Source organism: Myotis myotis, unplaced genomic scaffold, assembly GCF_014108235.1.
Source record: "Myotis myotis isolate mMyoMyo1 unplaced genomic scaffold, mMyoMyo1.p scaffold_m19_p_4, whole genome shotgun sequence".
Taxonomy (NCBI): Eukaryota; Metazoa; Chordata; class Mammalia; order Chiroptera; family Vespertilionidae; genus Myotis; species Myotis myotis.
The window spans coordinates 64,113,721-64,126,936 of record NW_023416346.1 but is presented as its reverse complement, the minus strand read 5'-3'; the positions used below and the strand labels follow the sequence as shown (position 1 = coordinate 64,126,936).

The 13,216-nt window shown below is 36.0% G+C and overlaps 1 protein-coding gene across 9 annotated transcripts in view; it reads left to right on the top strand.

Annotated features, from left to right (window-relative positions):
• The window catches only part of DIAPH2 (diaphanous related formin 2), a 939,982-nt gene that overhangs the window by 509,695 nt on the left and 417,071 nt on the right, over positions 1-13,216 (top strand). Inside the window, exon 24 of one of the 9 annotated variants that reach the window (XM_036305334.1) lies at positions 9,783-9,961. The exons of 7 other annotated variants lie outside the window; for them this stretch is intronic. In XM_036305334.1, the coding sequence (XP_036161227.1) occupies positions 9,783-9,790 (8 nt within the window). In that variant the 3' untranslated portion in view covers positions 9,791-9,961. Of the gene's footprint in view, positions 1-1,660; positions 1,805-9,782; positions 9,962-13,216 lie in introns of those variants that run through there. One more of the 9 variants, XM_036305333.1, reaches the window with a different exon arrangement.

Below are 13,216 nucleotides of genomic sequence, written 5' to 3'. Positions count from 1 at the left end.
TTAGAGTAAGAATAGATGGGAGCATTCTAGTATTAAAAAAAATGAGAAAAGAAAAAAAACAGAAACCTCCAAGCACGTTATATACCATGTAAACACTCAGGGTGATCTTTCCATAGTTATCATCAACATTGTGCTGTCTTGTATAGCATTGAATCCCAACATGTTCTGAGTACATCTGGAGTTAAAATTTTCACCAAGAGCCTGTCACTGCTGTCATTGTTATCACTGTGGCTTTGCTTCAATGTCAGGAAATGGGATATGTGGGAATATTGTTCAGTTTTATCTCATTGTGAATTCAAGCTCATTAGCTGAAAAGTGAATATTCATACATCAAATGCTATAATTCGATTGTCTCCTGAAGTTGTTATAATTTGATTGACTCCTAAAGTAAAACTCAGGGACATATTTGATGCAAAAGGTTAACTGACTGATGTTGAGTGGTAATGTCAAGGTGGAGAGGGGCAAGGGAAGAGGGAAGAGCAACAGAAATGAAGAAAGAATCAGCTGTCTGCTGTGACAGCAGTCATAAGAGGTGGCTCATGCTCTGAGGGGAGATTCCCTTGTACCCTAGAGAAAAATGGGTGGAATCTGGCTATCACCTTGGTTACCCTTGCTGCGGTTTTCATCACTACCAGTCCTTTTGCTGAAGTCATCAATAAGGATCAGCAAGGGCTAGGATACAGGGTTAGGGTTTTCAGGAGATTGTAAGAACGTTATCACAGCAACCTAAGCCATAGCTTCCACTCTCCACTTTTTACACATTTCTAACGTGGCTTGAACACAGGACCAAGTCAAAGAGGGTTACACTGCTTGAATTTAACTGGGTTCTCTTTCCAGAATTTGGATCCTGCAAGGCAATGAGGTAAATTAGTAAAAAGCAAGCATAATACTGACTTGTGTCAGTTTCATATGATTCAAACTGCTTAAATGGTATTTCATGTAAAACAGAGTGGAACTGGTATTTTTATTAGAAGATTTATTAAAATAATAAGGTGAAAAGACACTGAGTCCTATTGGAAGCTAATAGCTCCGTGGCAAAGGATTCTGGTATAGTCCTATCTGAAAGAAACACATGCTGGAAATAATATGTCCAAAGATGAGAATCATAACATATACATTCTAGTTCCAACTTTGTTACTACCTGCCTGTTGGATCATAGTTTGGCTATCTAAACTCTCAGTCCCTGTGTCTCATTTTCTACAATAGCATTTCTCATTTTCTACAAACTATATAATAAATAATGGTTTATTATTCAAGCTAACATGATATTAATTCCAGATGATTTTGGCATGGTTGTTTTTGTTTGTTCAGTCTCATTTTTTTTTTTTATTATTTTTTACAGAGAGGAAGGGAGGGGGATAGAGAGTTAGCAACATCGATGAGAGAGAAACATCGATCAGCTGCCTCCTGCACACTACCTATTGGGGATGTGCCCGCAACCAAGGTACATGCCCTTGACCGGAATCGAACCTGGGACCCTTGAGTCCACAGGCTGATGCTCTATCCACTGAGCCAAACCGGTTAGGGCTTTAGTCTCATTTTTAAAATGAATGCCAATGTTTACTTGATAAATCACAAAGCTCTCTGAAAGAATGTATGATGTTATTAATTTTGTTTCCTTTACATGTTCTTTTACTTTTTCCATCTTGTGGTCTTCTAGAAGTAAGACTCTAAAAACATGATCACAGAGGCTCATCTGATTTTGAGTGACATTTGTAAGCTTTGATGGAGGAATCAGTGTTCCACATTCAAGAGGTGATTGTAAAAGTTCCAGTATCTTATTTTTCTAGGTTATTATTGTCCTTAGTATGTATAAAAATGAAGAAAAAGCATGTAGTTTATAATAGAATATTCTAAGTAATTAATAGCCAATGATTGGGGAAAATAAAAAGGCATAATTTTTAAATATAATAATAACTAATGAAAATGACAATAAAGCATTTTTGATGTGCATGTTGAAGAAATGGACTTGGCTTGCATTTGTAGCAGAAAACCAAAGGCTAATGTTTATGCTAGCTATTGCTTATTCACTTAATTATGCATTTCCTTATACCTGATAGTGATAATCATAACCATTACCATTTATAAAGTGCTTAGTAATTGCCAGGCACTGTTCTAAGCATGATTTTATGGAACAGGAGACTGAGTCTCAGAAACAGTAAATGAAGTCCTCAAGGTTACACAGTTTATAAGAGCTAAGTTTTTGACTACTTCTCTATCCCCTTTGTTTTTCACTGTAGCAACATAGAAAGTAATATTAAAAGCAGAGTTGAAAAAGCTATAAAACATGAAAACTGTATTCATAAATTTAAGAAAAACTTAGAAAGCAATATAAACTTTAGTAAATTCTGTATTTTAATGGGAACATTAATTATTATAATTAGAAACACCCAGTGACACCATATAAATACAAACACTTACTGGTTTAGCCTAAACTACAGTAAACCACTAAATGTATGAAAATGGTATTGTTAGAATTAAGGGTTTTACTCAATTGATGTTTACTTCTACATGTCCACAGAAAATAGTAACAAACCCTGTGATGATGACCAAAGAATAAATATCTCCATTGCCCACCCTTCTTGAAGGGTATATGGTCATCAACTTAAAACAAGTTTATTTAACTCTAATAGGATAAGGACTTGCAGTCCCTGAGTTGTATATTTGTATCCCTTTTTTAATAATATGTCACTTTTCTTCAGTAACCTATTCCATGGAAGTATGGGTACGCTTCCAACTAACTTGTGCAGTTACTAGTATTCATGTATCTTTTGCTCTTAGAAACCACCCTGACTAGGTGTTATTCAAAGGAAAATGAGTTATTTCAAACATTTCTATGAATGCCTCAGTTTATATCCCAGCTTACTTAGAAACTCAATAGAAATGATTCTTAACACTTATGTGGGCAAATGGCACATGGACAGAACATTATCAGAAGGAAAGCATAACAAAAATGTTCAACCTCATCAGTAATGGAAGAAATGCACATCTATAATAATAAAAGCATAATATGCTAATTAGACCAGACAGCTGAATGACCTTCCAGACGTCCTTCTGGATGACCTTCCAGATAAAGCTGGGGCTGTGAGGGCCGAGACAAGCCTCCACTGCTGTGAGAGCCGAACCCCTTGCACAAATTTCGTGCATCAGGCCTCTAGTAAAATAATAAGATACAACTTTTCAGCTATTGAATTGGCAGAGGTTAAAAACAAACTATATCATATATTCAGTGCTGGTTCAGATGGTGCATGGGAGATGCTTAGGTATTAATGGTCCAAGTTCATGATGACTACAACTTTTTGGAAAGCAAAATGTATCAAGAACCTCAAATGTTTTGCAAACCTTTTATTTGTCTCAAAAATATGATCGGAAATGGGCACTAAGTTTTATACACAAGAATTTCATTGTGATATTTATAACATTGAATAGTTAGAGATAGTCCAAATAGGAATTAAAGGAAGTAATAAAATGAATTCTAATATACTTAACACTAATATTTGCTGTCAGTAATATTATTTTTTTTCCTGTGTAGTATATACAGTTGATTCTTGTCATTTGCAGTGCTTATGTTCTATAAAGCCACTGTGAACACTCAACTAGCAAATACTGAATCATTGTTTCTCGTTGAAGTGTAGGGTTATGTTCCTGCGCGTCACTGGTCTCAACATTTTCATCAACCAGTCAAAACATAGCCTTGTTTTATGTCTGTTTCTGTTTAAAGACACCTTGTTTAATATACATGGTTGATTCATTAACATTGAACTCACAGCCAGCAGCAGTATGACTCATTCCTGAATGAAGTCTATTTAACACACATCTTCTCTCTGGGAGGCACATCACACCCTTCTTACTCATAGAAACATTAGACAGCACTTCTTTATTATACTTGAGGGTCATTTTAAAAAACAAGATCACTCAAAAATGCACCCAAATAAGAAAAACATGGCATTAAATAGATCACAAAAGGCTAGCTGTTTATGTGAGCTAAAACAAGAAGTCAAAGTGTCACCTTGTTTGACCTCAGCTGGCAGCATTTGCCTGGAGCACCTCACATTTTTCACTACTATGCACATGTGTGTGTGTGAATGACCACAGAATTGCTGTGAGATTTTACCAGGGTTACAGGGAAAATTCAGCAAGTTGACAAATTCACAAATATGGAATCTTGTAATGAAGATCCACTGTGTATTTATATTTATAAATATAATTTAAGACATGACTCATCATGCAGTTCATTTATTTACTCACCTCCTGAATAAGTAATTATTGAGGACTTATCATATGTCTCGAACCTTTCTGTACACTTGGACTATAGTAGTGACTAAAACAAAGTTCTCATTTTCATGGGAGGATTCAGTTATAAGTGTTATAAAGAAAAAATAAAGCAAGGTAAGAAAATAGAGGATAATGGAGGGTGCTGTATTACATATAGTGATTACGGAGGCCTCTTTATGGAGGTGTTTGGTCAAAAATTTGATTGAATGCCTGGCCGGCATGGCTCAGTGGTTGAGAATCGATCTATGAACCAGGAGGTCATGGTTCGATTCCCGGTCAGGGCACATGCCCAGGTTTTGGAGTCGATCCCCAGTGTGGGGCCTGCAGCGGGTAGCCAATCAATAATTCTCTCTTACCATTGATGTTTCTATCTCTCTCTCCCTCTTCCTTCTTCTCTGAAATCAACAACAACAACAACAACAACAACAAATATATATATTTTAAATTAATTAAGCTGAAGTAACAAGCCATGTTTGTATCTCAGTAAAGGACATTTCAAGCAATGGAAACAGTGAATGCAGAAGACCCTGAGTCTTCTACCTGCATAATGTATTTGAGGGAACCAGTGGTCTAGACCCGTGCTCGGCAAACTGCGGCTCACGAGCCACATGCGGCTTTTTGGCCCCTTGAATGTGGCTCTTCCTAAGCCTTAGGAGTACCCTTATTAAGTTAATAACAGTGTACCTACCTATATAGTTTAAGTTTAAAAAATTTGGCTCTCAAAAGAAATTTCAATCTTTGTACTGTTTATATTTGGCTCTGTTCACTAATGAGTTTGCCGACCACTGGTAGACCAAAGTGAATGAGGGAGAGTGTGAAAGGAAAAGAGGTTGGAGATGTAGCCAGGGACAAGAGCATGTATGAAGGGTCTGGAATGGTCATTGGCTTATTCAGATTTTGATGGGAAACCATGAGCAGTTTGAGATTATGGGGATAATGAGATCTGACTTATATTTAAAAGAATCATTCAAGCTGCCATGTGGAAAAATGGATTGCAATAGGGCAAGAGTAGAGGAAGATCAGGAGATTATTGAAGTTGATCAAGTGAGGAAAGATGTTAGGGTAAATTAGGGTGATAGTAGTGGAGGTTATGAGAAGTACATTTACTATTTCTTTAAAGATAAAGCAGGCTGCATTTGCTGAGAAATAGGATAAGAAGTGTGACAATTTGACTTCTTCAACAAATACTCCAAAGGTTGTAATCAGAGCAACTGAAAAAAAGATGGATTAGTCATCAATTGAAGTAGGGCATACCACATAGACAGTGGTTCTCAACCTTCTGGCCCTTTAAATACAGTTCCTCATGTTGTGACCCAACCATAAAATTATTTTTGTTGCTACTTCATCACTGTAATGTTGCTACTGTTATGAATCGTAATGTAAATATGATATGCAGGATGGTCTTAGGCCAACCCTGTGAAAGGATCGTTCGACCGCCAAAGGGGTCACAACCCACAGGTTGAGAGCCGCTGCCATAGAAGGACCAGGTTTAGGAGTTGGGAATATCAGGAGTTCAGTTTTGTACATAAGTTTTACATGTTTATTATATGTAAAAATGGGGGTGTCAAACAAGCAGATGGATATGAGAGTCTGGAAGTTCAGGGGAGATTTGGGAGCTAGAGACAGACATTTGAAAATAATCAGCACATGGATAGTATTTAAATCCATGTGCGTGGATAAGAGCACCAAGAAAGTGAAAGCACTAGTATATAGGGAATGGAAGAGGCTGAAATACTGAAAATCCTAGGACTAGGGATCCAAGTAACCACTAGGCTATTTTTCAGTGAATTAGAATAACACCCATCTGAAAGAGCATAAAGAGCCCTGAGCCCTTCGTAGAAGAAGAATTGAATTTGATTGAAACTGTAAAGAATAATGATAACTACAACTTTTAGATATGCTCTATTAAACCAATGCATTAGATGTTCTGTTCTGCACATGGTATATCATTTATATTATCTATGAATAAATATCTATATTATCTATAAAGGAGCCTTTGTTTTAAGGAAAAAATACACATAAATACAGAAAATCACACACACATACACAGATATGTGTGTGTATGTATATATGTATGTGTATATATATGTGTATATATGTGTGTGTGTGTGTGTGTGTGTGTGTGTGTGTGTATCCTGAAAGTTAATACTTTCTATAAACTCTTAATGGCCATAAAATCTGTATATCTTTATTTTTGGAGGTTAACACACATTAAATATTATGTGCTATACTCAGATTGAGAGGATCTGTAAGTGTGCAAAGATTTGTCACCTACAAATAAATTTTAATAAATGATTATTTATTTTGTAAATCTTCTGTTCCAATATCTTCTAATCAGTAGTAGTATTTAAATCTATGTGAGTGGATAAGAGCACCAAGAAAGTGAAAGTATATAGGGAATGAAAGAGCATATTGAAATTCTTAAGAAAAATGCATTGAGGAAAACCGACACCATTTTTGTGGCTTTTAGACTCTACCACCATGTGCCCCTCACTATATATGTAAATATAGTCACTATGCTATTAGGTCTCCAGAACTTATTTATTTTATAACTGAAAGTTTGTATCCTTTTATCAGTGTCTCTCCTTTTTCTTTATCTTCTAGACTCTGATATTCTACAACCTTACTATGAGTTTAACTTTTTTTGAGTCCACATTTAAATAAGATCATGCAGTATTTGTCTTCTGTGTCTGGTTTATTTCATTTACCATGTCCTCTAGATTTGTCCATGTTGCAAATCACAGGATTTACTTATCTTTTAAGGATGAATAATATTCTGTTTTATATGTATTTTTTCATTTTTTAATTTTATTAATTTTAGATAGAGATAGGGAGGGGAAGAGAGAGAGAGAGAGAGAGAGAGAGAGAGAGAGAGAGAGAGACATCGGTTTCTTTTTCCATGTTTTTATGCATTCATTCCTTGATTCTTGTATGTGCCCTGACCAGGGATTGAACCCACAGCCTTGGCATATTTGGACAACGCTCTAACCAGTTGAGCTACCCAGCTAGGGCTATATAATTTTCTTTATCCACTAATCTATCAATGGACACTTAGATTCTTTCCATATCTTGTTACTGTGAATAATAAGCTAATGAAAATGGGGATGCAGATATCTCTATGAGGTGATTTCATTTTCTTCAGATGAATACCCAGAAGTGGGATTGTTGGCTTATATGGTAATTCTATTTTTAATTTTTTAAAGAATATACATGCTGTTTTTCCATAGTGGTTGTTCCAATTTACATTTCTACCAATAGTGTAAAAAGGTTCCCTTTTTCCATGTCCTTGGCAATACTTGCTATATTTTAATTTTTTATAATAGTATCTCAACAGGTGAAAGTTGGTATCTAATTGTGATTTGGTTTGTATTTCCTGATGATTAGTGATGTTAAGCACTTTTTCCTATACCAGTTGGCATTGCTTGTCTTCTTTGGAGGATTGTCTGCTTGGGTCCTTTGCTCATATTTAGTTGGATTGTTTGGGGTTTGTTGTTTTGTTTTTTTTGCTATTGAATTGTATGTGTTATTTATATATTTCTGATGTTAACCCCTTATCCAATGCTTCATTTGCAAGTACTTTCCCCTATTTCATAATTTGCCTCTCTTGTGCAGAAGCTTTTAAGTTTGATATAGTCCCACTTGTTTATTTTTACTTTTGTTGTCTGTGCTTTTGGTGTCAAATCTAAAATATCATTGCCAAGTCCAATGTCAGGAAGCTTTCCCCCTGTGTTTTCTTCTAAGAGTTTTATGGTTTTAACTCCTCACCATAATTTTAATATTAAAAGCCCTTTCAACATTCAGAATACCTACTGGTAACCAGCAGCTTTTCATAAAGGAAAGAATGATGAGTATGTTTGTATTTTGACTATATTTGTATGCATGAAATACTCTGATGGGAATTAAAATAGGTAATTTCTGGAAATGGATGCAGTTTCAACTTAGGCACAGATCATGTCAACAGTCAGCAAGGGTTTTGTGGTAATGATTGGTGTAACATCTAAAGCCTGACACCATTGCCATGTGGCAGAGAACAGCAAATTTTCGCACTGTTGCATTATTAACAATGAAGCTAGACAACTGTTCTTCTGGAAAACAGTGAGCCAAATGCATGCCCAGCTATTTCCTTTCTTTGAGAAATACTGTTTACCAAAAATAAACCCAGAAAAGTGAGGTTTCAGTATGTGCCTAGTAGACTCCATCTGGATATAGATACCAACGAATCTTGAATTACAGTTAGTCCATCACCAGAAATATTATATGGTTTATATTGTCCTCTCCTAGAGAGGATTAGATGGAAAGCGATCACTAACATTTAAATGTTTGTGTCTTTATGACTGTTTAACAAAAGTGCCAATGTAGGTTACAGAATGTTCCACATTACCATAGTAAATAAATAGACTTGGAACTAACACCCAGGCAGAAATATATTTCTTATCCTTGAAAATTAAAAAAAAAAGATTCACAAACACAATTTGAACTCTTTCATGATATAATCATATGTTATTTTATAATAATATCAAGTATTTCATGACCTGGATCTCTTTTTAGTAGCTGAAAAGCCATAGCAGTGAGACTGGAAAGGAAAGGGAGAAAATTTGGAAAAATTAAGGACTTAAATATTCATTGGATTCGGGGTGTGATGTGGGTGGGGGATGAGGAGACCACAATGGTTAAAGGCTGCAAAAACAGAAGGAATGTAAGTATGCAGATACTGCATCTAAACAATGTAATTATTGGGACCTGTTTTTGAAAACACACATGATTCCCTGAAAGATTTCTCTTCTAGCATTAGCAGTGTCATACCATTAACACTCCAAAGTAAATAAAAGTTCTAGAAAAAACTGGAATCTCAGATTTAATATCATCAATTAAGTTTGGAAGGAAATATAAAGAAATGTTTATTCTGCCTGATCAAATTTCAAAACAAATATATAGCAGGGTCAAACATTTAGCATATTTGTATTTTGTGTCCTATCTGCATTTCTTTACTCAAAACTAATTATTTATCTAAGATTTACTGTCATTTAAAGTAGTTAGCACATAAAAATATGTGCTGAGCCTTAATGTGATATTAAAGGCTTGTGATGTTCAAATATTTTGCAAAATATAATTTAATTTCCTATGGCTATTAATCACAGCAGAATCGTATCTCTCTAAACAGTCTTCTGCAAAGTAAATCACATTCACAATGTATTTCATATGAAAAGAAATGTAAATCGATAAACAGCCTTTTTTTCTCTTCTCTAACAAACATAATCAGTTAATCATCTTCATTCTATGCCTGCTCTGGTCTTCCGTGGAGTTAAAACAATGGGCAATGATTGTGATTAATGAAATACTTGGAAGATGTTGTTTAGGACCATATTCATGTTGAAATGTTATAATGTTTAAATTATAAGCCAATATCTCAGATTGGACGAAACAAAGACTCCATCTCCCATACGTAATTTCCAAATTCAGCTAGAAACAGTTAATGTAAGATAAATCAGTTTTACATCCTTCTCCAGGTTCTTGAAGTCCAAGTTTGTGCCAAGTGGACTTGAGGAATCATCTGCAGACAAGAGCAGTAACTCTGTCGCTTGTCAGCATTGTTCTCTTCGGCAGTGCTTACTGCCAGCTACCCAAGTGTGCCATGTGCTAGTGGCTGTGAGCGCTCAAGGACTGTAACACCTTAATTAAAAATAAATAGTGACTGTCACTGTTACTTTTGCTAGAGCTTTTTGTCTCATGCGTTTGATTTCCTCTGTATTTTTTTTATTATTTGCATGAAAGAAAAAAGAAATCACTCTTTTGACAGTGGGGGGGGGGTGTGCTAATTAAACTGTTGTGGAATAATATTATCATCTTTAGTTTAATACTGACAATTTTCATGCAGAGTCCCTTTAACAGGCTTTGCTAATCAGAATTTGCTGGGCCCTTTATTATTTCTCTGAATTCACGGAACAAGTCCATTCCCAGGGATATTGCAAATGCAAAGCAAGGCTGGACAAAAATAACATTTATTTTATGAAAGTTTCATTAGAGCTCACACTAGCCGAAGATAAAGGGGAAAAAAGTTTCACAGGGAGTCATATGAGATATTACTATATACAGATTTTTTAGAAACAAAACACAAGTCTGAAAAGCCATCAGGTGTTGCTTTGAAAGGAATACGGAATTATATGGATTTCGAATATGTTGAAAAATGGCTTAAGTGTACTGAGCTGTTGTTCACAGCCCTTGGCTTTTACTTTTTATGTGAGTTATATCTGAACAAGGATTTTATTATAGTCAGTGTTGTTCATGCTGCCATAGTTAAGGTTGTCAGCATTTCCATTATGACCCCACTATTTCAGTTGGGGTTCATAACTCAGCTTTAGAAGTCACCCTGGGCTAAAGGTTGGCATATGCATTTTCAACTTGCGGTGATAGTGATGGATATGAGCGTGATTAAATATGTAGTAAACATTCAAATTAGCATATACTACTTTTTATGCTATGAAATATCTTATTGGAATCATATATTATGGTTCCTTAATTATAGAAACTGCCTGACAAATGTTAGCTCTGTCAATATAACTGATTAACAGAGTTAAAGGAAAGTTTTTTCAATCTAATTAGTCCTTGTAGCCAAGAAACTCTGAGTTTGTCTTGGAGCTAAGAGCCAAAACATTTCCTGTTACCAGTTGAGTAATGGCTTCCAAAATCTCTCCGTAATATATCAATGATACAGCTGAACAACTGGTTAATTCCGTCCAAAAATTAGTGAGTGCCATGAGGATTGAAAGGTTAAACTAACAGTTTGAGATTTTACATATATCCATAGCCCTACAGGCTTTAAATGTATTTCTTTCAAATTTGTCTCATTTTTTCTGGCTATAAAATTTCCTGGTTATGAAAACTAAAATATTATAGAAGAGTTAGTAAATATAGAAAAATTAAAGACATAAAATAATAAATAATCTAAATTACCCTTAATCCCTCCAACCAGGCAAAACCACTGGTTACATGTTGGTATATATCCTTCCAAATTGTGTTATGCATACACAGATACCTATATAGATTGAGGAGTGGACAAGGGGGCAACTTATTACAAATAACATTCCTCTCTAAGTTTTTTTGTTTTGTTTGTTTTTGAGAGGCAAGGCATTCACCATAGGAATGGGATGTTATTTAATATTAAGAGTTATGGGGTGTGACCTTTAGGAGGACTAACCTGGACAGTGGGTCCAGCACAGAAAGAGTTTAGCATGTTCTAGAACCTGAAAAGTAAGTGTGGCTCAGATAACAGTGACAGGATGAGGCTTGAAAAGTACACATGAGCTACGTCATGGCAGAACTGAGTGCGCGGCAAAGTGCCTGGCAGACAGGAGACCCGCAGTAAATAGGCACATTGCCTTCTCTGTGGGCTTTAAATATGATGTCGTCTTGGCCAAGGTTTTGAGGGTCAGGTTATATGAAATTATAGGTCATGTAAATGTTTCCTCTCGGATTTGGATCATCATCAGGATGCGCCTGAATTAGCTCAGCCTCACTTCTGATTGTTGTGTAGGTGCCTCTTTTTCTGTCCTTTAACCTCCCTCCCTTACTCCTTCTAGTCCACACCCTTGCTTACTGAGCGGATACAGACCAGCTGCCTGTGCTGCTCAGCTTTTCTTGTGTTTTGTTTTGTTTTTGCCCTCTCACCAGCCCATTTGGACTATTTTCCTCCACCTGGATTTATCTTCTCTTTTTCTGATTCTTCTGCAGCTCATGATTAGAGCTTGTTGTGCAAATACTGCAAATCAGTGAGAGGTCAGAGAAACAGCAAGACGCACACGTAAAAATTTCTCAAGACAATGAATCTTTAAAGCTAAATCCTTCTCCCAGAAAGGTTACCTACTCTCCATGGAACTAATAAATAAGCCTTGTGCAGACTTATGCCAGTGAAAACAGGTCTATTAAAGTAACAAGCAGAATGCATGCCTGGGATACCTTTGTATTCAGTGAGAGAAAGGGGCACACATTTAACAGGATTATAACAAAAATAGCACTGGCATTAGTGAAAATTGGATTTCTTTAGGTTGAATAACAAAAGGAAAACAATATACAGCATAGACAGGAACTTTGTTGCCTGTAGTACAAGAATATGTGATTTTGAAACCGGACAACCAAGGGGTCTGGGCTGCCTGTCACTACTTGAGCCAATTAAGCAGAGACAGGGTTGAATTACGTATGAGCGTTTATTCCAATACTGTCAGCAGTATGGGAGAGCAGCAGGTCACCCACAAAAATCTGCTCTGCACCCTCCCCCTGATAAACCAGCTGCTTATATTGGGTAGAAGGACAAAGATAACATAGGAAAGTAGGAATTCCAGGCATGAGAAAGTGAGTGGGGTATAATGGTTACAGGTTACAGGCAGTGGAGGGGGGGGGGTCACCGAGGGCGGGTGCCTCCAGGTACTTCGAGGACCAGGTTACAGGCAGCAAGGTTGTTAATCCAGAAAAGGAGGATGGACTGCATCCCAGTGTTCACCCACATGTCCAGGGCATACAACTCTCAGCCAGATTAGATTGTGCTTTCTCTAATCTTCAGAACAGAACCATCATGGTTAACAGAGCATGATTAATATTTCTTATAACTATAACTAGTACCCACTATTCCATTTCTGCCCCTAACAATTTGGGCACATGTTCTATGCGTGTAGATATGAATGCTTGACTTCTGGCAGTGACTGATCCTAAAGTACCAATTTTGGTTGTCTTGTCTTAAATAGTTGCATCACTCGTCTTAAGTATTGTTTCAAATTGCTATCATCAGTAAGTTATATTTAATATGCAACTATTATGTTTAAAAAATTAAAAGTATACATTTTTAGTAATTGTTCATGTTTTCTTTAAATAGTCTATTGGATTTCTTTTTTTTTCTAGCATGAGAGATAGTTTAAAAATTAGTTAATAACATTTGCCATTGTAAAGTCTC